A 27,120-nucleotide genomic window follows, 5' to 3' on the forward strand; every position below is an offset into this window, starting at 1 on the left:
CGACGTGCCCCCCGTTGGGGCGCCGGCGCCGTCGACTCGCTCGACAGCCGACGAGGTGCCGCCTCCTGCTTGGCCTTGGTTGCCCCGCCTCCTCCTCCGTCGGCGGGGGAGGGGACGGGACAAGCCCGAATGTTGTTCTTCCACCATGTGGGGAAGACGTCGTCGATTCCGCCGCCGGCGGGCGGGTTGTCGGCCGCCATTGTCGCTGTCGCGCGACGGGGGAAGGAGTATCATATTGTAGCTGCCGTCGAGGGACATGAACTCAAGACTCCGGAAACGGAGCACCGTCCCGGGCTGGAAAGGTTGCTGGAGACTGCCCATCTGGAGCTTGACGGGAAGCTGTTCGTCAACACGCAGCAGGCCCCTACCTGGCGCGCCAACTGTCGGCGTTTCGAACCCGGGGGGTCCCTGGACCGACGAGTAAATTGTCGCCGCGTGCCCCAGCTCAGATGGGTCGGCGCGAGACGGAGCGCGAAGGGTGGAAAAACCGGAGGGAGACAGGCGTAAAAGGGGAAACCCGCGGCCTTCGTGTTTGTCCCGCGCCCAGGTCGGGTGCGCTTGCAGTAGGGGGTTACAAGCGTCCACGCGGGAGGGAGCGAGAGGCTTACGCGAGCGCCGTCCCGTCCTTCCCCGCGCGGCCAACCCCCTGTAAGAGGGCCCTGGACCTTCCTTTTATAGGCATAAGGAGAGGATCCAGGTGTACAATGGGAGGTGTAGCAGTGTGCTAACGTGTCTAGCAGAGAAGAGCTAGTGCCCTAAGTACATGCCATCGTGGCAACTGGAGAGGTTTTGGCACCCGGTTCGTGTGGTGTCGTGGCCGTCGAAGGAGCGCTGGAGCCTGGCGGAAGGACAGCTGTCGGGGCTGTCGAGTCCTTGCTGACATCTCCTTGCTTCCGTAAGGGGGCTGAGAGCCGCCGTCGTCATAGAGCATGCGGGGCGCCATCATTACTTGTTTACCAGGGCGAGCCAGATGGGACGCCGGTCTTGTTCCCTGTAGCATGAGTTAGCTTGGGGTAGGGTAATGATGGCGCCTCCTGTGACGTGGTCGGTCCGAGCCCTGGGTTGGGCGAGGTGGAGGCTCCTTCGAGGTCGAGGTCGAGTCTGTCTTCCGAGGCCGAGGTCGAGTTCGAGCCCCTGGGTCGGGCGAGGCGGAGACCGTCGGCTGAGGCCAGGGCTGAGTCCGAGCCCTAGGGTCGGGCGATGCGGAGTTCGTCGTCTTCCGGGGCTGAGCCCGAGTCCGAGCCCTGGGGTCGGGCGAAGCGGAGTTCGTCGTCTTCCGGGGCTGAGCCCGAGTCCAAGCCCTGGGGTCGGGCGAAGCAGAGTTCGTCGTCTTCCGGGGCCGAGCCCGAGTCCGAGCCCTTCGGGCGATGCGGAGTTTCCTATGGCGCCTGAGGCCGGACTTGGCTGCTGTCAGCCTCACTCTGTCGAGTGGCACAACAGTCAGAGCGGCGCAGGCGGCGCTGTCCTCTTGTCAGACCGGTCAGTGGAGCGGCGAAGTGACTGCGGTCACTTCGGCTCTGTCGACTGAAGGGCACGCGTCAGGATAAGGTGTCAGGCCACCTTTGCATTAAATGCTCCTGCGATACGGTCGGTCGGCGTGGCGACTTGGCCAAGGTTGCTTCTTGGCGAAGACTGGGCCTCGGGCGAGCCGAAGGTGTGTCCGTTGCTTGAGGGGGTCCTCGGGCGAGACGTGAACCCTCCGGGGTCGGCTGCCCTTGCCCGAGGCTGGGCTCGGGCGAGGCGAGATCGTGTCCCTTGAGTGGACCGAGCCTTGACTCAATTGTACCCATCAGGCCTTTGCAGCTTTGTGCTGATGGGGGTTACCAGCTGAGATTAGGAGTCTTGAGGGTACCCCTAATTATGGTCCCCGACATCATTGGAATGAACACCTTCATAGAACATACATTAACATTAATTTGTAAGTATTATGCACCAATATATTACATATTACATATATTAAAAATGAGCTGAGTTTTAGGTCAACCATGTCAGACTGTAAATAGTTGTCCACCCTTTTTTCAATTGTGTCTTCCTTACAATTTAAGAGCACCTTAGGGTCGCCATCATGCTTAAGTGGACTGGAAATAAATATGTTCTCTAAGAAGACCTTTCCACCTTCTCTTTGAAGTAAATGCTCTTCATCCCTCATATAGTGTATATATGCACTGAGGACCTGTACACCAAAAGAATACAATTAGCAGATCAAATATACATGCTAGCTTTAAATATGTATACCATACTGTATAATAGGATAATTATAAATATATATACTTTATTACTGTATATAATATGTACATACAGATGTACTTACTTCACCAGACAATTGAATGTCACCATGAAAAAGACATTCCATATCATTTTTGTTTAACCATGCGTTGTCGATGTTCACCACAACTTGTTTCCCCAGTAATGTTTTAATGTATTCAATAAGCTGAACATCTTCTGGGGTGCACTTATAATCTATACAATGAAAAATATTATACTTAATAAGCAAATGATATATGCGAAAACCAATAAGATACAATAAGGCAAGAACAAAAAATTACCTTCAGAGACAACTCGAGCTACATTCAATTTCTTTGGTTTTTTATGTTGTGATATTCTAATAAGTGTGTCCAAAGCATCTTGTTTGTTCTGCTCTACCATATTCACATCAAAACTTATTTGACTTGTTTCATTTGGAACATCCAAAGATGTCAGGTGTATCACATCTGTATGAGGAGTGAATGAAACATAAGTCTCTTGACAAAAGCATTTTTAGGAGTACTCATAAGACAATATTTACATTTAGGAGTGTAGATAAGAGAGCCTACCCGGTTGTGGTCCAAGATCGGCTTCAGTTGACACTTTAATAGGATTGAAAATACAGTCAATGCCTACTCCCACAACATCGTGTGATTGTTTTGCAGCATTACCAACACTGACCTTACTATCCTCGCTCTCTATATCTATGGCGCACAAGAGAAAAATTAAGTGTCAAACAAATATTTATTATTACAGACTTAGTTTTTTTGTAATTGATAATAGCACTTACCCAGTTCATGTTCATCAGTGTCATTAGTTGACAATTGTGCTGAACAACCACCGCTAGCCACAACCTCATACGATGGTTCAGCAGTATTGCCAACATCGACATTTCCTTCCTCCACCTCTATATCCATTGTGATTTGGTCTGTACCCATCAGATTGAAAGTGTCAAACATAATTTTATTGACAAAAGTATTTTAGGTATATAAAGTACAAGACTAATGGTCAGACATCGTATTTCATGGATTGTTGTTCATAGATCAGAAAATCAGCAGGGGCCTCTGCGCGAAAAACTCTAAGACTCAGAGTGCTACTGCGTGGACTGCGGGTTCTATTTCGCAATTTTAGGTAACAAAAGTGATCAAGGGCACAACTTGCCTGACACTTGAGATTCCAGTTACCAGGGTGATTCTTCGGATCCTCGTGACCGCACTGCTAGTCGTAGCAATACAAGCAAACATGGTATAGACAAAATTAACATCACACCAAACATAAGTACAAACTGAATAATAATAATATACGCGTTGCTACGAGATCGCGGGATCGAGAACTACTAAGATGGGAGTCATGGTTAAGGAGTTATGATCTGTAAAAGCTCTACGTGACTTAAATATTAAACTATATTATAAATTGGTTAGTATAGATCATATAAGAGATTATTCTATAAATAATTATCTCAACTTTAATCTAAGTCATTATTTGATTTAAATTATATAACCATAAAGTTAGAATACTATTAAATAAATTAATCCAATAGACATAGATTAACCCAATTAACATAGGATAAATAAATATCTAATTATAAAAGTATGAAACATGGTATAATCAATGTTGTTATTACGTATTAAATATTCATACGAGACTAACGCAACAGGAACGATTCAATTTGGAATTAAAATGGGGAAGTTACGAATTTCCAAAGTTTCTATGTATTTTGTAACACCCCTGGTGTTTATATTCCGCTCGACAACAAGTACGGATTTAAGCACGTGATATCAGTGGATAAAACAGACACTAAGTTTTAATCATCTTCGTCTAGCTCGATTTTTATATCGCATCTGTTTCGTCTGTCGCGAGTGCGACGTCGTTTTTATTTTCATCTGTTTGGGCTCTTCCAAAATTTTCGTGATGTTCGAGACATCGTCGTTCTGAAAATCGGTGCGTCCGATGATTAATTAAAATTCATCGCCGCGCGAATCCGAATTCAGAAGCTCGACCTCCTTTTACGCCTTTTTATTTCGGACAGATTAATTTGAACTCGACAGCTAAAATACTCTGTGCAAAATAATCCGAATCGTGCGTCGTTTGAGTGAAATCGTGCGCGAGGTTAGAATCCAATTTCTCCGTCCGCACGCTGTTTTGACGACGAAATCGCGTATACAATAGCGGATTTATTTTCGGCTAATTTTAGTTGAATTCCACAGAGCAAATTACCGAAGGCGAAATCAGTCTTGTTCGGGCCATCGTTTCTTGCCCGGATTCGAATCTTCGGATATAAGTAATTAGCGATTAGATTGGTTCGCTAAATCCGAAGCATATCATATGTATTCGTGTAACGTGTCGGCCTGTGCACAGCGCTAAAAATCGGAATTTAAAAATATCTACGCTTTCCTTTTAAAAATAGAAATATCTGGAAATATTTAAAAATAAATCTTTTCGTTTCTATCCAGTAGCCGCCCTCCCTCTGATTTTTTTGGCTGCCGCTCTTCTGATATTTTGCATCGTCGTGCTCAGGTTGTCTTCTCCAGTGCGTTGTCTCCCTCGTGCTCCTCTCTCCCTTATCTCCCTCGGGTCCGGCCGGCTCATCCCAGTCCCAGCCAGCCAAGGTTCTCTCCATGGTGGCTCCTCTAAGCCGCGCGCTCCTCCATGCCTGCGCGCCCTTCGGGTCTCTGCGTCGCGCGCTCCGCTGCTGCGCGCCGTGGTCTTCTTCCTCCTCGTGCTTCTTCAGCTCGGCGCCTCCTCTGCTCCCTCCAGCTTGCAGAAGCTCCCAGCCATGGCGCCTGCTGGTCGGATGTGGATTCCTCTGCCGCGTCGCTCCCTCACGTCTCCTCTCTTCTTCACCGAGGCCGACCACCGAGCGGACGTCGCGACTGGACACCACGGCACGCGCGCGCCCCTGCTCGCCCTTTTGCCTCCTCCCATGGCGGCTCCCCTGCCGAGCCCCAAACCCAGCCAACCGAGCTCGTCTCCTCCTCTCCATCTCCCTCGGTCGCGGTTCCCAGATCTCCTGTTCGCCTGGCTGGCCGCGCGCTCGTCTTCCTTCTCTGCGCGGCGGCCTTTCCCGCCGGTGGCCGTGCCCAGCGCCCGCTCGGTTCTTCCTGGCACGCGCTCCTATGCTCCGATCGCGCGTCTCGCCCATGGCCACCGTCCGTCGTCAAGCCCCTGCGTGCGCGGTCCTCTGCCGGAGCTCCCTGCTCGCCTTCTGCGCTCTGCTGGCGGCCAGTCCCTGCTCCTCGCGGCCCGCGCGTTTCTCTGTTCAGCCATGGCCGCGCGCCGGCGCTCTTCCTTTGCCGCGTCCCGCTTCCTGCCCGCCGGCCACAGCTCGAAGTCCCTCCCATTGTGAGTTCGCCGTTCCTCCCACGCCGCGGTCACCCTGGTATTCCAGCTCGTCGTCGCGTTGTTTGAGGTCAACCTCACTAAATCGCCTCTTGCTCGACGCCGGTGATGGCCGTTGTGGAGCACCGCTGCGAACTCCCAGCGTTCTTGCTCTGCTCCAAGAAATATCAAGCGCTGAACAGTCATCGTTTTGTTGCGACGTGCGTGTGCGCTACTCGCCCCACGTCGTCGTCTTTGTGTGTCTTTGTGTCTGGCCAGTCCCGTCGAGGCATCTGCAAATCTTGCCTCTTGTCGTCATGTTTTCTTGATCTGCCAAATCATCGCGCCCGTGCTGAGTTCTCTGGCCATCACGTTTTTCTTACAGACGCTCAGCCTCGCCGCGCGTCCTGTTTTCTGCTCGCCAGCGCGCCCTCTCGGCTCGCTCGACTTTAATTCCCAATCGCGTCGTCGATTCCGCCAGTTAGCGTCGTTCGTCGTCGCGTCGCGTGTGTAGCTCTATATACGTCACCCTCCTGTGTCGTCGTCGTTCCGCGTGTCAGCAAGAAATCGCAAGAATCGGGTGAAGACAAAGCCAGCAGCGTGGTATTCACCAAGTGCGCAATAAAAGCTCGGACATCCTGCGCGACTCAAGTTCGGTTCGTCAAAATTATTCAGTCGAGGAAAAGATCTGCAGCAATTGATTACCGAAGAAAAGAAGGCCCCTCAATTACATCAACCGGAACCCGTAGTCGTGCTTGTGACTATCGCGTCGAATTAGTCAGGGTAAGTTGATTCGTATTCCCGTTAACTAGGTCTAGATGATCGATTTAGATAAATCGGTAATCAAGTAATTAAGATACATAGTTTAAAGAGTTAATAAAAAGCTAGGAATAAAAATATATTTTCTAGTGTAATATGTCAATTTGGTTAATGGATGTAGTCGATGCCCTATTGTGATATCCATGATGCTTAATGTTTGGTTTTAAGTGTTTCATCCTTTTTAGGTAGATTATTTATATTATACTCGTTATACTCGTGCTCATACATGTGCATCATGCATCTCATGAGGTACGATAAATAATCGCGTGAAGCGGAAGATGAGTCAAGTCGACCCCAAGTGTGGACTAATTCGCAAGGTGATTAACCTGAAGATGGATAATCGGAACAATGCGAAGACAAGGATGATCGTCAAGTGGACATCGTCTAACAACACTAACCTAGTGTTATTCAGGCAAGCCCCGGTGCATGCAACCCTTTCCTTGTGTTTTTAAATTATTTTTATACACTTTAAGTCTAGTGAATGTGCATTAGGTTTAGAGATGTCCAATAAGCACGAGGCCCGCGAGCCCGGCACGAAGCCCGCTTTTTGGGCCCGGTCCGAGCCCGGCACGGCCCGGTTATATGCGGGCCCGGGCCGGCCCGGCACGAATAAGCGGGCCGGGCTCGGACAGGAAATTAGGCACGGTGGGCTAGCCCGGTGTTGGGGTCGTGCTTCGGTGCGCCGAAGGTCTCACACGAAGAAGCAGCTTCGGCTGAAGTCGTCTCCAAGAGATGGCCGAAGGTCCCTTTTCATGGAGCTTCGGCGTTTTAAACCGACAAAGAGATAGAATGACCTTTTTATACATATAGGTCTGAGTCAATGCTATAAACTTTCGCAAGGGGCATAATTGTAATTTGTCACAGGCTGCGACCTGTGCCTATAAATAGATGAACAGTACCTCTGTACTATTCACGTGAACCTGTCATTTGCTTTCACATCACGCTTGTACTTTTGCCTTCTGCAGAACCGAAGGTACATTTGTAATTCAAAGTCATTTATATTCATTAATACAAGTAGAGATAATTCTATGACAATATTTAAATGTTTATTCAATATTCTACGATTTATGTGAGTGCTTCATTCTTCGTTGTTATGCTTACGAAGGTATGTCCTTCGTAACCTTCGTCCGAGATGCTTTATATCCCGAAGGGATATATCGTTATGGAGGACGAGGGATCTTAACACTTAACATCTTTTGTGTTGCCTTGTTCTTAATTCTTAGCATTTGAGAACAAGTCCCCAACATTGGCGCCCACCTCCGGTCAACTCACTTCCACCTTTCTGAGCTGATGGCTTCGTTCAACACCCAAGCTGGAGCTGCTTCGGCTTCGAAGCTGGTGCTCCCGATAACAGGCGGTTCTTGCTCAGAGCCAGCTAACAAAAAGCAGAAGAAGGAGGCTCAGAGAAGAGTACAGCATGTTGGAGTGCAGGGACCCTTCATTAAGTCAAAATGGTCTCATATTCCGATTACCTTCTCTCAGGAAGATCTTCAGCTCAAGGACTATCCTCACAATGATGCTATGGTCATTTCCTGTGTGATCAAAGGGTTTCTGGTTCACAATGTCCTAGTTGACACAGGCAGTGCAGCTGACATTATATTTGCCAAAGCCTTCAGACAGATGTAAGAGCCTGAAGACAAGATTCATGATGCTACGCACCCTCTTTGTGGCTTCGGAGGGCGGCAGATTGTGGCACTCGGGAAGATTACCATGCCGGTAACCTTCGGATTTGTTAATAACACAAGGACTGAGCAAATTGTGTTTGATATTGTTGACATGGAATACCCCTACAACGCCATCATTGGTCGTGGTACCCTAAATGCTTTTGAAGCAATTCTTCACCCAGCTTATCTTTGCATGAAGATACCTTCGGACCAAGGGCCTATTGCTATTCATGGGAGTCAGGAAGCTGCCAGAAGGGCCGAGGGAAGCTGGACTGATTCCAAGGCAATCCATAATATAGATGGAGTTGAAGCTTGTGAACAGTACAAGTTCAGGAGGGAAAAGGCAGCTTCGGCTGATCAGCCGAAGCCCATGCTGCTGTGTGAGGATATAGCAGAGCAGAAGGTGCTATTGGGCTCGCAATTATCTGAAGATCAAGAGAAAACCTTGATAAGGTTTTTATTCAACAATAAAGATGTTTTTGCATGGTCAGCCAATGATCTTTGTGGAGTGAATCGGGATGTTATTGAACATTCGCTCAATATTGACCCATCCTTCAGACCCCGCAAGCAGAGGCTTCGGAAAATGTCTGATGACAAGGCCGAAGGGGCTCGCAACGAAGTAAAAAGACTCCTAAGTGCAGGAGTTATCAGAGAAGTGAAGTATCCAGAATGGCTAGCTAACACTGTTATGGTGAAGAAGGCCAATGGAAAGTGGAGAATGTGTATTGATTTCACAGATCTCAACAAGGCTTGTCCGAAGGACGAGTTCCCGTTGCCAAGGATAGACTCTTTAGTTGATGCAGCAGCTTCTTCGGAACTCATGAGTCTCCTGGATTGTTACTCAGGCTATCATCAAATCTGGATGAAAAAGGAGGATGAGCCGAAGACTAGTTTTATAACCCCAAGTGGTACATATTGCTATCTTCGGATGCCTGAGGGGCTTAAGAATGCAGGAGGGAGTTTCAGCAGGATGACTGCGAAGGTTCTCCAATCTCAGATAGGCAGAAATGTGTTGACCTATGTTGATGACATTATTGTAAAAAGCACGAAGCAAGAAGACCATATTGCTGATCTGCAGGAGACCTTCGCCAGCTTCAGACAAGCTGGTCTGAAGCTGAATCCAGAAAAATGTGTCTTCGGAGTAAAGAAGGGTAAGTTCCTTGGATGCTTGGTTTCAACAAAGGGAATTGAAGCTAATCCAAACAAAATCGAAGCTATACTTCGAATGGAGCCACCAACCACAAGAAAGGGGGCCCAAAGATTGACAGGAAGACTGGCATCTCTTAACAGATTTATATCCAGATCAGCGGAAAGAAATCTACCCTTCTTCGAGGTGTTAAAATCAGCTGAAGTCTTTCAATGGGGCCCAGCTCAACAAAAAGCTTTCGAAGAACTCAAGCAATACCTGATAGATCTAACAACATTAACTCCACCAATGCCAGGGGCTCCTCTGTTGTTGTATGTGGCAGCTTCGCACTCAGCAGTAAGTGCGGCGCTTGTGCAGGAGAAGTTTGATGGACAAATCAAGAAGCAGGTCCCAGTATATTTTGTATCTGAGGTCCTTAGTGTCTCAAAGAAAAATTATACAGAACTGGAGAAGGTGTTGTATGCCGTTCTAATGGCATCTAGGAAGCTTCGGCATTATTTTCAGGCATATAATATTATTGTTCCTTCTTCACAGCCGTTGAAAGATATCATGAGAAATAAAGAAGCTACTGGCCGAATTGGAAAATGGGCTGCGGAGTTTAATGAATTTTACATTGATTATGTGCACAGATCCTCGATCCAGTCTCAAGCATTGGCAGATTTTATTGCCGACTGGACGCCAGGGGCTCAGGGCGAAGAAGCAATTAAAGATGCCGAAGCATGGACAGTGTTTTGTGATGGCTCCTGGGGAACCTTCGGAGCAGGAGCAGCTGCTGTTTTGGTTTCACCGTCCAAGGTTAAAACTTGCTATGCAGCAAGACTGGACTTCAGCTGCACAAATAATATTGCTGAGTACGAAGCCTTGCTCCTAGGCCTTCGGAAACTAAAGGCGATGGGGATCAGGAGGGCGATCCTTAAAACTGATTCTCAGATTGTTTCGGGTCATATTGACAAAAGTTGCAAGGCTAAAGACCCGAAGCTTGAAAAATACCTAGACACAGTCCGAAGGATCGAAGCTTCCTTCGAAGGATTTTCTGTTAAGAATATCCCTCGAGGGCAAAATGAACATGCTGATTTGTTAGCCAGGTCTGCAGCACAGGGGCTGCCGCTACCTTCAGATGTATTCTTCGAAACAATAAAGGCACCTTCAGTGGAGTTACTTGAAAGAGCAGTTCTTACTATTTCTCCTGTGTACAGTGAAGATTGGAGAACTGAAATAATTTCTTACCTTCAGGGCAACTTCCTATCAGATGACGAAGCTTATAATAAAAGAATAGAGGCAAGAGCTCGACCGTATATCATTATAGAAGGGGAGTTATACAAGCATGGAGTTTGTGCCCCATTGCTCAAGTGCTTGTCTAGAGCCGAAGGTATAGAGTTGATGAAGGAGATACATGCAGGCCTTTGTGGATCCCACATCGGATCCAGGCCGTTACTTGGAAAAGTGTTCCGTCAAGGATTTTATTGGCCGAAGGCAGCTTCGGATGCAGCTGAGTTAGTTCAAAAGTGCGAAGGTTGTCAGAAATGTGCAAGAGATCAAAAGCAACCTTCGTCTTTGACACAGCTAATACAACCCATCTGGCCATTGCAAAGGTGGGGCCTCGATCTGCTGGGCCCATTACCACCGGCTCAGGGCAATCTGAAATATGTTGTAGTTGCTGTGGAATATTTTTCCAAGTGGATTGAGGCGAAGCCATTAGCTACAATAACTTCGGCTACTGTCCAAAAATTTTTCTGGCAGAATATTGTCTGTCGCTTCGGAGTGCCGAAGGCTATAACTGTAGATAATGGAACACAATTTGACTCCGAAGAATTCAGAAATTTTTGTGATCAAATTGGCACGAAGATCCACTTTGCGTCAGTCAGGCACCCGGAGTCAAATGGGCTTGTTGAAAGGGCCAACGGCATCATAATGACAGGAATAATGAAGCTAATCTTCAATCAACCAAGGGGAAAGTGGCCAGATCAGCTTACCAAAGTGGTATGGAGCCATAACACAACAGCATCAAGATCTACAGGCTTTACCCCATTTAAGTTGTTATTTGGTGACGAAGCAATAACCCCGGAAGAGGCCAAAGCTGGATCAATAAGAGTGGTAGCTTCGGCAGAATCAGGTCCCGAAGATACTTGTCTCGTGGAAAAAGATGCCTTAGAAGGGATCAGGCTCCAGGCCGTGGAGAATATCAATAAGTACCAGGCTGAAACAGTTAAATGGCGAGATAGAAAGGTCCGGCTAAAAAATATTGAGCCAGGACACTTGGTGCTTCGGAGAGTGGCCAATCCGGATACAGTGGGCAAATTGCAACTGAAATGGGAAGGGCCTTTCTTAGTAGCATCTTCGTCAAGGCCTGGTTCGTACAGACTGAAGGACATGGATGGCAATGAAATTCCAAGATCTTGGAATGCGGATGAGCTTCGGCGGTTTTATGTATAACTCGATGTAATTTTGACTTTTCTTTTCTTTTTCATGGCACCCTTTTCCTTTCTAAAGGGGGAGAAAGGTTTTTAATGGGGCCATCACATGTAATTTTTCTTTTCAGTTTTATAAGAGCAAAATCCCCCAAAGATGTACATGTAAAAGCTGAGAGCGCACCATCGAGTGCCGAAACTGAAAAAGAGAAAAAGCTCCGAAGACGTCCCTAAGGGGATGCAGAGCTTACAGCGAAAAGTCAACGCTGATTCCGCCGAAAGTAAAAGGCGAAGAAGCTCCAAAGACGTTCCCAAGGGAATGCAGAGCTTATACCGTCTAAGTAAAAGACGAAGAAGCTCCAAAGACGTCCCTAAGGGGATGCAGAGCTTACAGCGAAAAGTCAACGCTGATATTGCCTAAGTAAGAGGCGAAGAAGCTCCAAAGTCGTTCCTAAGGGAATGCAGAGCTAATGTGTGGTTGTTTCCAAGTAATGGCTGACAATATGGCTTCGGACATATGCTTCGGACATTCATTCGTGCATTACATTACATCATAACATTCACATGCATAAGCATTCATTCATAGCATTTGTGTTCCCAAGTGGCTGCTTCGGCAAAAAAGCTTCGGAGAAGTGCCTTTTTATGACTTGTTACGCTATGTTGTGTGCAAAAGTGAAAAGTTCCGTTGCTTTGGCACAAAGAAAAGTTTCAGTATAAGGGAGAACTGAATTTTTATGAATTGTTGTGTAAAAGAGAAAGTAGTTTTTTATGTTTTGTAAAGGAAAGCTTCGGCAGAAAAGAGAAAGTAGTTTTTTATGTTTTGTAAAGGAAAGCTTCGGCAGAAAAGAGAAAGTAGTTTTTTATGTTTTGTAAAGGAAAGCTTCGGCAGAAAAGAGAAAGTAGTTTTTTATGTTTTGTAAAGGAAAGCTTCGGCAGAAAAGAGAAAGTAGTTTTTTATGTTTTGTAAAGGAAAGCTTCGGCAGAAAAGAGAAGTAGTTTTTAATGTTTTGTACAGAAAAGCTTCGGCAGAAAGGAAAAGTAGTCTTTTATGCTTTGTCATGTACAAAAAAGCAAAGCTTCGGCAAAAAGAGGAAGCGACCTTTTAGGCTTCGTTGTGTACGAAAAGAAGGGAAGGTGTTTTTTCGCCTTCGGCTCAAAATACTGATTTCGTCCACAACAAAGCGCCTCAAGCAAAGGGTAAGAATATATTACAAGGTATGTACAAAGTTCCTTGAAGATAGTCTAGTTGTGTTTACAAGAATTGTTACAAAAATATCCTGAGTTTTTCTACAGTACACTTCTACTGATCTTCATTAAGTTTCAGCTTCGACGACATAATTTAGGCATCATCTTCACCTTCGTCATCCTACATAAATTAAGAGTTTATGAGTAAAAATCAAGAGCAAAGAAAAAGGTAACTCCGAAGTATCATTTCTTACTGGTTCAAGATGACTTCGTGCTTCGTCTCCAGCTTTCTCCCGCCCGCCTTTTGTCCATATCATTTTTATAAATCTATTGGAGATGCTTCGGGCGAGGTCAGGCATATCATCCAGGATTGATGGAGATAAGGTGAAGTTGGGCCTGTTGACAATTTTTCCGTGTTCGCAGCCGGCCTTCAGAAATGCAGCAGCGGTCCCTCGAGAAGCCACCCAGGCACAGAAGTCACCATGCCCAGCTATGACTTCGTCGAGCTCGTCAATCTCCCCCTCAATGTGTTCAAAGGTTTTCGGTAGATCTTCAGCTGAGGGGGTAAATTTTTCGCTGCTAGCTCCAACCAAGTAAAAAATCTTTCTTAATCGTTGAATGCACTTGTTGCTAAATTCCAGGCATTTTTCTTGAAGATTTGTCAGTAGTTTTCTCAAATCTGAATTCTGCTGAGCTTCGGCTTCAAGTTTTTCATTGAGATCTTGTTTTTCTCGTTCGAACTGCTCGGACTGGCGGAGAAGCTTCGAGTTTAGTTCTGATATTTTTGCTTCAGCTTCCGCCAGTAAGCCTTCGGCTGCCTGGAGCTCAAAGTTCTTTTTCTCAAAAGCATCTGATTGCTCCTTTATTTTGTTCTCTAAATTTTCAATTATAGCTTCGTGCTTCTTATCTTCTAGATCTTGCTGCATCCTCAAAGCTTTGCTTAGAAGCATGCTCTACAAAAAAAAAAAAAACAACCTTCGTTAAAGAATATTGCCATTATTAAAAAACAATAGAAGTTAGGGAGAAGGATGTTTACCTTGAAATTTGAATAAAATAAGCTGCCGACGATATGTTGTCGTCGATAGCGGCTGATGTCTGTCTCTAGCTTCGGAAAACCGATACTCTTTGATAGAGTACCGATGACCTTAGCTCCAGCTGAGTCCCGGATGCAGCCCAGTTGTTCGTCATCAATGCCCCCAAATAGGAGGGCACCTGACTTGTAGCCGCAAGACTTGGCGTAGTCTTTAAGTTCCTCTATTTCGTCCTTCGTCAGTTTTTGCCCAACTAAGTTCTGGAAAGAGTAGGCTTCGTCGTCCGAAGGGTCTTCGGCTATTTCTTTTCCTTTCTCAGGCACTGTGGCCATGGTTTTTTCAGTAGTCGCACCAGCTTCTTCCGCAGCCATGTCTTCCAAAATCTTGTTGATATTCTCAATCGTGGATTTTAAGTTTGTATCTTCGGCTGAAGCGGCTTCGGTAACCGCGACCCCCGAAGCTACGCCCTCGACGATTGCTGTATCTTCGGCAGCTGCCGATTTTTGGATTGGCGCCCTTGGCGGCGTCTTATCGATAACTTCAGTTACCGCAATGATTCTTTGCCGCTTGGGTTTGCTTGCCTTCGTCTGATCCGGCTCGTCCACCTTTCGAAAAAGCTTCGTCAGTTGGAGCCCTAGTGGACTTAGCTTCGTGGGCATGGGTTCAGTCATTACCTTTAAAATTTCATCCACGTCGCTGGTAGAAGGCGGTGTGGGGGACCCCTCTTCTTCGGGAGATTGGCGCTTCGGAGTGGATATTGTTCTTTTCTTGATAATTTTCTTTTTCTTTGCTGGTCCTTCTTCACCTCTGATCAGAGTTTCGGTTTCAGCCACTCTTTTTCTTTTGTGGCCTTCGGCACCCTTATTCAACTGCTCATAGTCTGGATACTCGAGGCCCAGGGCATCGAATACTCGGTTCAGCCTTCGCTTCGGTCGGGTGCCGAAGGCTGCTGTCATTAATTGATCCTCCTTTTTGGAGTAATTCCCCAAGATTTCATTGCACATTGTCTCAACTGTGTCTAACCACTCTTTGCAGGGTTTCTTAAAGTACTTCTTGAATTTAAAGTGATAAGGCAGACGAACTAGCTCCCCCTCCTTCTTCTCTCCCTCCAGCTTCGGCATTTCCCACTCTTTTAGAGTAGGGAAAACCCTGAATGCCAAGAATTCCTGAACCAGATCCCTGGTGCCAATATTTTTTGAGATAATTTCAAATTCACCCAGAGCAGCCCAGGTCGGACCCTTTAAATCGCCGATGCGGCAGCGTGGCCTCGTCTCTCCGAAGATTAATTCCAGAGGGCTTTGTACCAATTTTTCTCTGTCTTCGTCAACTTTTACGTAGAACCACTCAGACTTCCAGCCTGCTGGCCATTTGCTTCGGTAGCTGATGACAGGACACTTTGTTGTCTTCCGGTAGGCAAAATTGTAACAGCCGAAATTATCGTGTAGTCCGTCTGTTCTGGCCTTTGTTTGGTAATGTAATTCGTGGGCTCGGCAGAAGCTGTCGGCAAACGGTTCCACAGCTTGGCTTCGGAGGGCCCAGATATAAACATTGAGTCTAACGATGGCGTTAGGAGTCAATTGGTGAAAATAAATGCCAAATTTTTGCAACACATCTCCAATAATTCCATGGAGAGGAAATCTCAGCCCAACTTTTAAAAAGCTTTTGAAAATTACAATCTCATCCTTCTCTGGCTTCGGGGTAGACTCCTCTCCCCCGAAGCGAAGTAGCTTCTTCTGATCTTCATTGAAAAAACCTGCTTTTACCATCTTCGCAAGGTCAGCTTTTGAAACAGTTGATTTTCCAAAATCCAGGTGACTGGGCTTGCTGGGTGTAGCAATGTCGTAGTCATCTTCGGAGTCAGTCCCATCAATGTTTTCTTCTTCGGCTGTTGTCGGGTTTGCTTCGGCACCAGGCCCCTCTTCCGCAGTCACTAGACCACAGCGCTGCATCGCTTCGGAGATGGGCACAGTGCCTGAACTTTCGGCTTCGTCTCCCTCACGAACAACTTTGGCAGTAGTTCGCACTCTCGCCATTTGATTCTGAGTTTGGGGAAGTCAGAAACCTTTTTCTTTTTTCTTTTTTCCCGAAGCTCTTCTTTCTGACGAAGCAAGCGTCGAGACGGACCTTCGTTCGATTTTGGGATTTAAGCTTCGGCTATGATGGAAAATTTCGGCAGCAAAACAGTGCAAATAGCAATGAATGCTGTGGTAACTTCACACCTACCTGCTTGTTTATATAGTACTGCAGGTAAGAAGGCGAAGCGGCGGAATTGTTACACCAGGCGCGCCGTAACTTGTACTCGCTGCGCAGTGGACCGCAAGGATCAAACAGTAACTCTGCAAGGTGGGACCGACACGCGCTCGGAAGTCGGATCGTTTCTCCGCAACGAGCTCAGGGAAGGTGTTTTTTGGACCTTCGGCTTCCCGAAGCTGAAGAGGCTTTTTTCACGGGTCAAGCTCGTTACGAAGAACGATCTAGCACCGCGAAAGGGGCTACTGTTGGGGTCGTGCTTCGGTGCGCCGAAGGTCTCACACGAAGAAGCAGCTTCGGCTGAAGTCGTCTCCAAGAGATGGCCGAAGGTCCCTTTTCATGGAGCTTCGGCGTTTTAAACCGACAAAGAGATAGAATGACCTTTTTATACATATAGGTCTGAGTCAATGCTATAAACTTTCGCAAGGGGCATAATTGTAATTTGTCACAGGCTGCGACCTGTGCCTATAAATAGATGAACAGTACCTCTGTACTATTCACGTGAACCTGTCATTTGCTTTCACATCACGCTTGTACTTTTGCCTTCTGCAGAACCGAAGGTACATTTGTAATTCAAAGTCATTTATATTCATTAATACAAGTAGAGATAATTCTATGACAATATTTAAATGTTTATTCAATATTCTACGATTTATGTGAGTGCTTCATTCTTCGTTGTTATGCTTACGAAGGTATGTCCTTCGTAACCTTCGTCCGAGATGCTTTATATCCCGAAGGGATATATCGTTATGGAGGACGAGGGATCTTAACACTTAACATCTTTTGTGTTGCCTTGTTCTTAATTCTTAGCATTTGAGAACAAGTCCCCAACACCCGGCACGGCCCGTTTAGCTCTAAGCCCGTTAAGCCCGCTTTTTTTACACTAAAACGTACTTTTCGGCCCGCATAGCCCGCTTTTCGGCCCGCTTTTTTCGTGCTAAACGGGCCGGCCCGACCCGTTTAGGCCCGTTGCGGGCCGGGCTCGGACAAGAAATTGAGCCCGCGTGCTTAGTCGGCCCGGCCCGGTTTTTTAATCGTGCTTGGCGGGCCGGGCCCAAAACGGGCCGGGCTCCACCGGGCCCGGGCCGGACCGGGCCGGGCGGCCCGTTTGGACATCTCTAATTAGGTTTATAGGAGTTGCTTGGAAACCCTTGGATGCATTGCCTTCCTTGAAATCCATACCTTTATAGATACTTCTGGTGAAGTATCAAAATTATGATTTACAAAAATGCTTAGCCCTGCTCAGATCTTGTGGATAGAGGTTGTCTTTTGCATTAAGGCCTAGCTCAGGGGTTATCCTGAGGAAAGATGACTTCTACCTGCAAGAATATTTTCATTGAGAGCGTGGTGGGATCTTACTGCAAAGTTCCCTTTGATGCTCTTTTCATCCTAAGGAACACAAACAATCCTAAGGATGGAAGTACTTAAATCGGGACTTGGGCTAGGAACAGGTGATGTTCTACCCAGGTTGATTAAGGATTGGATGCGTATGTAGGCCTGCTGACCGAGGACCCTTTAACTGGTCACATGCCTCGTCATGGGTAAGCTTTGCCTCGGGCAGACTAAGGCCAGAATAAGATAACACGGAATGGGCGTGGAGCGGTGGCGAGAGTAGCGTGTACCCTTCGTGGCAAGAGGCTGGACGGTGGTGTATCTGTGCTCTCGGTTGGCGTGAACCTGATCTGGTCTTAAGAACCCCAGTGGCGGGTTGACATATGCAAGGGTTAAGTGCTACATTTGTCGTGTGATTGGAGATCCTCAGCTGAGTATAATCGATTCGGATCGCCGTAACTTCGCGGACATGAAGACTTGGTCACTGCCCTACAACCTAAGTCAGGATGTGAACCTCATGAATAAAAATGATGTTGTATTGATGAGATGGTGAAATTAGACCAGATGCAAACAGAGTCTATTAATATTTAATCTGGCGTTAAAATATTGAAAGTAAGGACTCACTTTAGTAAGCTATTTCTGCAAAAGTATCTAAGTTGATTCTTGCTAAAGCCTCTCCTTGATTCCCAAATCCAGCATATCCTTGAGAGTCTTTTCTTTAGTCGGGTAAGTCTTGCTGAGTAATTCCATACTCAGGGTTTTATTCCCTGTTGTTTTTCAGGTTATAGTTTTGTGCTGCTGTTGATGGTGTTAAGTGCCGGTGGGCTCGGCCTTCTTATATAAGTATACCCCGTCTTTATCTTCTTATTGAGGATGGTCACTTGAGCTAACATATATTTCAAACTTATACTTTTGTAATCACTCCGATAAAATAATGTAAAACTTTTGTAACTTGTAAAATTTGGTAATAAGATTTCCGCTACAAAAATATTGGTGTGTGATTTGTGTTACGTAATCCCGCGATTCTGGTTGTAAGTGGTTTATCCGATGTCCTTGGGCAATCGGACGGATCCTGTTAAGTTATCTGGTGCACATGCATAGCCGTCTGAGGTCTTTGAGACAAGGAAAGGTGCATGTGGGCCCAATAACTTGGGAGGTTCTGCCACATATTTGATATATGATTAATTAGGAAATCAATTTTATTGTTGTTTTCATGACAAAACAGAGATATTATGTGATAAAAAATAATATTATAGAATTATAGAAATTGGAATGAACTCATTTGGATTTAATATGAAATTTCCATGAATTAAATGGGTTTCTGCAATTATTTTTAAACCAAAAATCAATTTCTAAACTCCTTTTCCCTATTTTCTTTTTTTTTCTGGACTGTGTCCCAAATTCCAGAAAGATCAGGGTCCAAGCTATAAATGTTTTTCTAGACTCAGTGAGCATATAGAGTGGACGGCGGATTAAATCCGATAAAGCCTAGGGGCTCTTTACAAAGAATGCCACGCGGCTAAGGACTTGGATGCGTTTAGACCATAGGATCTATGATGTACGGTCAGATCTAAGGGACCGAACCGGTACGCGACGTCAGACGTCTGATCCCCCATCCACGGATGAGAGTCTAACAACTTGAGGTTTAATCGCATGCATAGATTGCAGGACTAACGGCCACGATCTAATAATCCCAATCGGTAACTTGTAGCAAATCTCGGCCATCAGAAAGAAATCGGACGACACAGGGGTTTCTCCCCACAAGCCGGCCGACCGAGAATGGCGGCGTGAGGTCTCACGGCGGGCTCTGGCCGGAGGAAAAGCGAATCGTGCACCCGAGCCCCGATTACCCTCCCAAAAGGTCCTACGTGTAGAGGAGATCATTGCGAGCAAGGTGGATGATGTCTTACCGAAAGTGGGACGGCGAGGTTTTCAGTCCACAGAGCAGGCGGGTCCACGGCGGAGCAGCAGGTGCAGTGAGGAATTCCGGTCTACGGTTTGGGTAATCACAAGCTCTACTTGACGGAACACAACCACGAGAAGGAGAGGAGCACAAAGAACCTGAATCTCACCGGCAGCTGTCGCGCAGAGTGTCGGGCCCCGGTGAGCGGCGGATCTGCGGGGTACCTTCACCACGGCGAACGGCGCAAGGCGTGGCGGTGACGCTCCATTGCACGACAACATGTACGCAGGGCGGCGACTTCGATGTGGCTTGCTATGAGGCGAGATCGGCGCGGGGTCTGCGTCTACCGCACCAGCAGCAAGCACGTCCAAGAAGATCACCAAGGCTCCGCTGACGAGTGGACGACCGACGGCTGGGTCCCACCAGCAGTGGTTGATAGGGTCTGCGCAGATGGGTTAGTGGGTCCTGGCAGGCCGCCCAGTTGTTACGGGTCCGGAGGATTCGCAGCCACGAGCTCCGAGCATGCAGGCATCGGAACCGGTCTTCAGTTGAAGGGGAGGAGGAGAGGGATGACAGATGAGCCCTACCAGGCAGTGAGCGCGCGGTCGGCTGTCAGGTGGTCCCAAGTGGTCAGGGCGCGAGCTGATTTGCGGACGCGGGCTTGCGCGGCTACACGTGAGGATGGGCCGCGCGGTTGTATCTAGAGACCAACCTTCCAGCTGCCACGGAGTTACATCAAACTCTTGCCACCAGACCTTCTCGCCATCTGATGGAAGCTTGACTTTGAGAAACTTCGCAGCGAGGAAGATTGCACCACCCGCAATATGGTGTGGTTTAAATTGTAGGCAAAGTGAAGTGCGGAGCCTGTACACCCCTTTTAAGGCGTAGTAAATAGGGATGTTTGTGGATTACTATTTGTAATGAGGAAGAGTAATGTTAGCATACCCATCATTGACAAAATTCCAGGCAACTTGAGCAAGTGCATTTTGAGCAACCTTGAATATTTTTATTGCTTCAACCAAGGGCTTGTAAGGATGGTTCACATTCAAATCAAAACCAAGTGTCACAAGCACAACGCGTTCTCCGAGTAAAATAAGTTCCTTTTGCTGTTCATATACTTCCTGAAGAAACAAAACAAACAACCTCAGTTTTTTTGCGTGCCACAGTAAACAGGACGTAAAATTGCATAAAAAGAGTCATCCTAGCCTTGCCTTTTAAAAAGGTACTATTATATGATAAATGAAAAGGAAGAGCCATCAATAGAATAATAATAGGAGAAAAGGATAATAACATCATAGGTCATGAAGTTCGGAACTTCGGATTACCTAGAACAGCAATATCAAGATATTAAATGCTCTAAATCAAATCACCTTCAGTTTTATTCGTTGAACTGCAGCAGGATCCTTTGTTAGGATTTATGGGCTTGGCCCAATTAAGTTATTCAAATAAATCCCAGGAAAATCTCAAAAGCCCATATAAGTGGATGGCAAAGGGATAGGTGGAACCAATAGCACCATATTGCTAGCTCTTGTGGAGTAGAGCTAGCTTAAATATGGAAGCCACACTCACTCACCAAGTCATGGATGAGAGGAGAGAGTGTGGAGAGCCACACGTGCGCGCTCGCTCGCCTCGCCTGGCCGGGCCGGGCCGGGCCGAGGCGAAGGGCGCGGGCGCACGACATACGCGTGAATGGTCCGCCGAAATCCGGCCCCTCGCCTTGCGGGGGCGCGGCTACCTTTTGCCGTTTGATTTTTTGGTTTCTTGGCTGTTACGCTTATCCTAACCGATCGCTACAAAATCTCAACTGATTGCGAGATTTTCGTGGGCGGATAAGCACGGGGGTCGCGGACTCGACCCTATAAAAGGAGCCCGGCAGCCAGCCTCCAAATCATCCCCAGATCCCAATTCGCTTTCGCCTCTCTTCATAGCTGAGCCGCCTTTTAGTTCCCTTCGTCCCGACCGCAGAGGTGCATCTGCGATCAGGAGAGCAGGTCTCCGGAACCCTTCGTCTTCTAGATCCTGCACCGGGAGAGGGCGAATAAGGTTTTTCGGAAGCGTCTTCACGCGACTGCTCGTGATCTTCTGACATCGTCGACTCAGCTGATCCTGGCGCGCGCCAACAATCAGTAAGTCTAATCAGTACGCATCATCTGATTTGGCTTTTATTTCAGTTCTTCTGATTTGGTCATGATTTATATTCGGAATTTAGATTGGAATTTGTCTAATTATTCAACAATCCAAAAACCTTATTGTAGACAATTTCCTAGTTTTTCTATGGCTGCTTTTGCCGACGCGCTGAAGCCAGAAAAGTTTAATGGTATGCACTTTAAGAGATGGCAAGTCAAGGCCACGCTCTGGCTTACTGCTATGAATGTCTTCCATGTTAGTAAAGGCAGACCTGAGGGTCCACTGACTCCTGAACAGGAGAAAGAGTACGACCATGCCAATACTATGTTCACGGGAGCCGTTCTTAGCGCCCTTGTTGACCGTCTGGTTGATGCGAATATGCAGTACACAGACGGGAAACAGTTGTGGGATGCACTTACTACTAAGTATGGTGCATCAGATGCTGGCAGTGACCTGTATATCATGGAGAGCTTTCATGATTATAAGATGGTTGATAATCGCTCTATTGTAGAGCAAGCTCATGAAATACAGTGTATAGCCAAGGAGCTCGACCACCTTAAGATAGTCCTTCCTGACCGATTTGTGGCCGGATGCATTATTGCAAAGTTGCCTTCTACATGGAGGAACTTCGCCACAGCTCTGAAACATAAGAGACAGGAGATATCAGTTGAAAATCTGATAGCGTCTCTGGATGTTGAGGAGAAAGCTCGGGCTAAGGACACGGGATCTAAAGGAGGCGAGGGCCACTCCAGCGCCAACATGGTTCAGAAGAACCACAACAAGGGCAAAGGAAAGCCAAAATCTAACAAGCCCAACAAAACTACCAACTTCAAGAAGAAGAAGAACAAGGCTGAATTGACATGTTTCGCATGTGGCGAGGCGGGTCATTTTGCCAAGGATTGTCCCGATCGAGCGGATCGCCGTGGCAAAAAGGGCAATGTCAACACAGTGGTCGCTAGCAATGAGGAAGACAAAGGGTATGGTAATTTACCTTTCATCTTCTTAGTATTTCAATCACCTAGCTGGTGGCTTGATACTGGTGCTAATGTTCATGTGTGTTCTGACATCAACTTGTTCTCTTCTTATCAGGGCGCCCGGGATTCTTCCGTGCTAATGGGGAATGGGTCACATGCTTCTGTTCATGGCACTGGCACGGTGGATCTGAAGTTTACTTCGGGAAAGATCGTGCAGCTGAAGAACGTGCATCATGTCCCTTCTATACACAAGAATCTCGTTAGCGGAACCCTTCTATGTAGAGATGGGTTCAAGGTAGTTTTAGAGTCCAATAAATTAGTTGTGTCCAAGTCTGGACAATTTATTGGTAAAGGCTATGATTGCGGAGGCTTGTTCCGCTTTTCTTTGTTAGATTTCAATAATAAGTCTGTGAACCATATTTGTGCTAATGTTGATGATCTTGCGAGTATTTGGCATTCTCGTTTGTGTCATATTAATTTTGGCTCTATGTCTCGGCTTGCAACCATGAGTTTAATTCCGAATATCACCATAGTCAAAGGTTCTAAGTGCCATAGTTGTGTGCAGTCGAAGCAACCTCGAAAGCCTCATAAGGCTGCTGAGGAGAGACACCTGGCACCACTAGAACTCATACATTCTGATCTTTGTGAGATGAATGGTGTGTTGACAAAAGGTGGTAAGAGATACTTCATGACATTGATTGATGATGCGTCTAGATTTTGCTATGTATACTTGCTAAAAACTAAAGATGAGGCTTTAGACTACTTTAAAATCTATAAGGCTGAGGTTGAAAACCAACTAGAGAGAAAGATCAAACGTCTTAGATCAGATCGTGGTGGTGAGTTCTTTCCCAAAGTCTTTGATGATTTCTGTGCAGAACATGGCATTATTCATGAGAGGACTCCTCCCTATTCACCCGAGTCAAACGGGATTGCTGAAAGGAAAAACCGTACGTTGACTGACCTGGTGAATGCCATGTTAGACACTTGTGGTTTATCTAAGGCATGGTGGGGGGAGGCAGTCCTGACTTCATGTCATGTTCTGAATAGAATTCCTATGGGCAAAGAAGAGAAAACCCCTTATGAGAAGTGGGTTGGGAGAAAACCATCACTTTCATACTTGCGCACTTGGGGGTGCATGGTGAAAGTCAATGTACCAATTAATAAAAAGCGCAAGCTTGGTCCAAGGACAGTGGATTGTGTCTTTCTTGGATATGCTTCGTGTAGCATAGCATATAGATTTTTAGTAGTTAAATCTGAAGTTCCTGATGTGTATGTTGATACTATTATGGAATCACGTGATGCTACTTTCTTTGAGCATATATTTCCAATGAAAGACATTCATAGCAATTCTAGATACTCTTCTGAGATAATTCCTGAACATAATACACCTATTGAGAGTTTTGAACAGCCACATGAAATTGTCCTAGAGGAGGATGACAATGATGCTCCTAAAAGGAGCAAGAGACAAAGGGTTGAAAAATCCTTTGGTAATGATTTCATTGTGTACCTTGTGGACGATACTCCTACTACCATTGCAGAAGCATTTGCATCTCCAGATGCAGATGATTGGAAAGAAGCAGTTCATAATGAGATGGACTCTATTCTTTCAAATGGTACGTGGGAAGTCACTGATCGACCCTATGGATGCAAACCCGTGGGTTGTAAGTGGGTGTTTAAAAAGAAGCTCAAGCCTGATGGTACAATTGAAAAGTACAAGGCTAGGCTTGTGGCTAAAGGCTATACTCAGAAAGAAGGAGAAGACTTCTTTGATACTTACTCACCTGTTGCTAGAATGACCACTATTCGAGTACTACTTTCTTTGGCTGCCTCGTATGGTCTCCTTGTTCATCAGATGGATGTAAAGACAGCTTTTCTTAATGGAGAGCTGGACGAGGAAATCTATATGGAACAGCCTGATGGATTTGTAGTAAAGGGTCAAGCAAGCAAGGTGTGCAAGTTATTGAAATCTTTGTATGGTCTGAAGCAAGCACCAAAGCAGTGGCATGAGAAGTTTGACACTACTCTAACGTCTGCAGGCTTTGCCATTAATGAGGCAGACAGGTGTGTATATTATCGCTGTGGTGGGGGCGAAGGAGTTATATTGTGCTTATATGTTGATGATATATTGATATTTGGCACAAACATTGATGTGATCAATGAAGTCAAGTCTTTTCTATCAAAGAGTTTTGATATGAAAGATTTGGGAGAAGCTGATGTGATTCTAAACATCAAGCTGATTAAGGCAGATGGTGGGATTACTCTCTCGCAATCTCACTATGTTGAAAAGGTTTTGAAGCGATTTGGCTTCTCTGAGTGCAAACCTTCTCCAACACCTTATGATCCCAGTGTGACACTGCGAAAGAACAAGAGAATTGGTTTAGACCAATTGAGATACTCTCAGATTGTCGGTTCACTCATGTATCTTGCTGGTGCAACAAGGCCCGATATCTCGTTTGCTGTGAGCAAATTGAGTAGGTTCATGTCAAACCCCGGGACTGATCATTGGCATGCACTTGAGCGGGTTATGCGCTACCTGCAAGGTACAATGAGTTATGGAATTCACTATTCTGGTCAGCATGCAGTACTTGAAGGATATAGTGATTCGAACTGGATATCTGATGCAGACGAGCTTTATGCCACCAGTGGTTATGTCTTTACTATTGGTGGAGGTGCGGTATCATGGAGGTCATGCAAGCAGACCATTTTGACGAGGTCAACCATGGAAGCCGAGCTAGCTGCACTTGACACAGCAACCGTTGAGGCAGAATGGTTGCGTGAACTCTTGATGGACTTGCCGGTGGTTGAGAAACCAATACCAGCTATCCTTATGAACTGTGACAATCAGACAGTGATTGCTAAAGTGACGAGTTCTAAGGATAATGGAAAGTCATCAAGACATGTCAAAAGACGATTGAAGTCTGTCAGAAAGTTGAGAAACTCCGGAGTTATAAGTGTGACTTATATTTCAACAGATAAAAATCTGGCAGATCCTTTTACCAAGGGACTACCACGTAATGTGATAGAAATCGCATCGAGAGAGATGGGTATGAGACCCGAATAAAGTTGCCATGGTGGAAACCCAGTCTATGTGATCGGAGATCCCGTGAATTAGGTCCTGGGAAGAACAAGCCATTGGTGAACTGAGGAGAGTAACTTTTGACCCTCTCTAAGTAAAGATGCAATACTCTCAAATGCTGTAAGGCAGGTTGGCTTTGTGCCTTAATGTGTTCTGTTGGCTTGTATTAGCGAAGATGTTGTCCTGCAGAACATTCTTTGAAAGAACACACCTATATGAGTTAGACTGTCTAACGTCGCAGTCTATGAGATTTGGGTGATCTCTAGTAAACTCATGAAGAGACCTTGGAGTACGACGTATATGCTCCACCCGAGAAGGGGACTACTGGTAGCCAAGTACTGGTCATGACTTCAAGTGAAACCCATTCACGCAAAACTTGCAATTCAAGGCATAGTCCATTGTCCAAGTTGTGGGTTGGTGTAACTTGGAGTTCTAGGCGGAAGTTCAACTTAACAGTCTCTGCTGAAAAACTAGTATATTAAACGGTAGTGAACAGTGGCGAAAACTGCAGATGGGCATTTGAGATCTGGTGGGGGATTGTTAGGATTTATGGGCTTGGCCCAATTAAGTTATTCAAATAAATCCCAGGAAAATCTCAAAAGCCCATATAAGTGGATGGCAAAGGGATAGGTGGAACCAATAGCACCATATTGCTAGCTCTTGTGGAGTAGAGCTAGCTTAAATATGGAAGCCACACTCACTCACCAAGTCATGGATGAGAGGAGAGAGTGTGGAGAGCCACACGCGCGCGCGCGCGCTCGCTCGCCTCGCCTCGCCTGGCCTGGCCTGGCCGGGCCGGGCCGGGCCGGGGCGGGGCGAAGGGCGCGGGCGCACGACATACGCGTGAATGGTCCGCCGAAATCCGGCCCCTCGCCTTGCGGGGGCGCGGCTACCTTTTGCCGTTTGATTTTTTGGTTTCTTGGCTGTTACGCTTATCCTAACCGATCGCTACAAAATCTCAACTGATTGCGAGATTTTCGTGGGCGGATAAGCACGGGGGGTCGCGGACTCGACCCTATAAAAGGAGCCCGGCAGCCAGCCTCCAAATCATCCCCAGATCCCAATTCGCTTTCGCCTCTCTTCATAGCTGAGCCGCCTTTTAGTTCCCTTCGTCCCGACCGCAGAGGTGCATCTGCGATCAGGAGAGCAGGTCTCCGGAACCCTTCGTCTTCTAGATCCTGCACCGGGAGAGGGCGAATAAGGTTTTTGGGAAGCGTCTTCACGCGACTGCTCGTGATCTTCTGACATCGTCGACTCAGCTGATCCTGGCGCGCGCCAACAATCAGTAAGTCTAATCAGTACGCATCATCTGATTTGGCTTTTATTTCAGTTCTTCTGATTTGGTCATGATTTATATTCGTAATTTAGATTGGAATTTGTCTAATTATTCAACATCCTTTTTGTGGATGATCTCATATGAAAGAAGTATGACATCCTTCAGAGGTCTGGGTGTTTCTTCAACTTTTCCCGCCAAGAACATGCATACTGTTGCAATTGTCTGCATGTTGTAATGAACTTATATATTAAAACTTCCATTAGCAGATAATGAATAACTATCAAGTAGAAATAAGAAAGCAGCGCCAGTATGCTAAAAAGAAATGCATGTATTGAGAACAAACTTAAATTTTTATGATGACTTCAT

General features: G+C 46.4%; 2 protein-coding genes across 2 annotated transcripts; one reads left to right on the top strand and one right to left on the bottom strand.

The window, feature by feature from the left end:
- Positions 1 to 1,890: 1,890 nt before the first annotated feature.
- LOC118472264 (uncharacterized) lies at positions 1,891 to 19,942 on the bottom strand. Its single transcript, XM_035960214.1, has 6 exons — positions 19,471 to 19,942; positions 3,035 to 3,172; positions 2,814 to 2,948; positions 2,547 to 2,711; positions 2,312 to 2,460; positions 1,891 to 2,173 (listed from the first exon to the last, which is right to left on the bottom strand). The coding sequence occupies exons 1-6, from the start codon at positions 19,580 to 19,582 to the stop codon at positions 1,892 to 1,894; spliced, it is 981 nt and encodes a 326-aa protein (XP_035816107.1). The 5' UTR covers positions 19,583 to 19,942; the 3' UTR covers position 1,891.
- On the top strand, positions 4,646 to 6,521 carry LOC118472263 (uncharacterized). Its single transcript, XM_035960213.1, has one exon. It carries the CDS (start codon positions 4,863 to 4,865, stop codon positions 5,889 to 5,891), a length of 1,029 nt encoding a protein of 342 aa, XP_035816106.1. The 5' UTR covers positions 4,646 to 4,862; the 3' UTR covers positions 5,892 to 6,521.
- Positions 19,943 to 27,120: the final 7,178 nt, after the last annotated feature.

The sequence above is a fragment of the Zea mays genome, chromosome 6, assembly GCF_902167145.1.
Source record: "Zea mays cultivar B73 chromosome 6, Zm-B73-REFERENCE-NAM-5.0, whole genome shotgun sequence".
NCBI classification, from domain to species: domain Eukaryota; kingdom Viridiplantae; phylum Streptophyta; class Magnoliopsida; order Poales; family Poaceae; genus Zea; species Zea mays.

Excerpts from the sequence above, each read along its gene's own strand:
- LOC118472263 (XM_035960213.1), top strand. The coding sequence starts at position 4,863 with ATGGTGGCTCCTCTAAGCCGCGCGCTCCTCCATGCCTGCGCGCCCTTC.
- LOC118472264 (XM_035960214.1), bottom strand. The coding sequence starts at position 19,582 with ATGTTGTCGTGCAATGGAGCGTCACCGCCACGCCTTGCGCCGTTCGCC. Across the intron at positions 2,949-3,034 it reads CACTGATGAACATGAACTGG|ATATAGAGAGCGAGGATAGT; the intron begins GTAAGTGCTATT and ends TGTGCGCCATAG. Across the intron at positions 2,712-2,813 it reads CGATCTTGGACCACAACCGG|ATGTGATACACCTGACATCT; the intron begins GTAGGCTCTCTT and ends CTCCTCATACAG.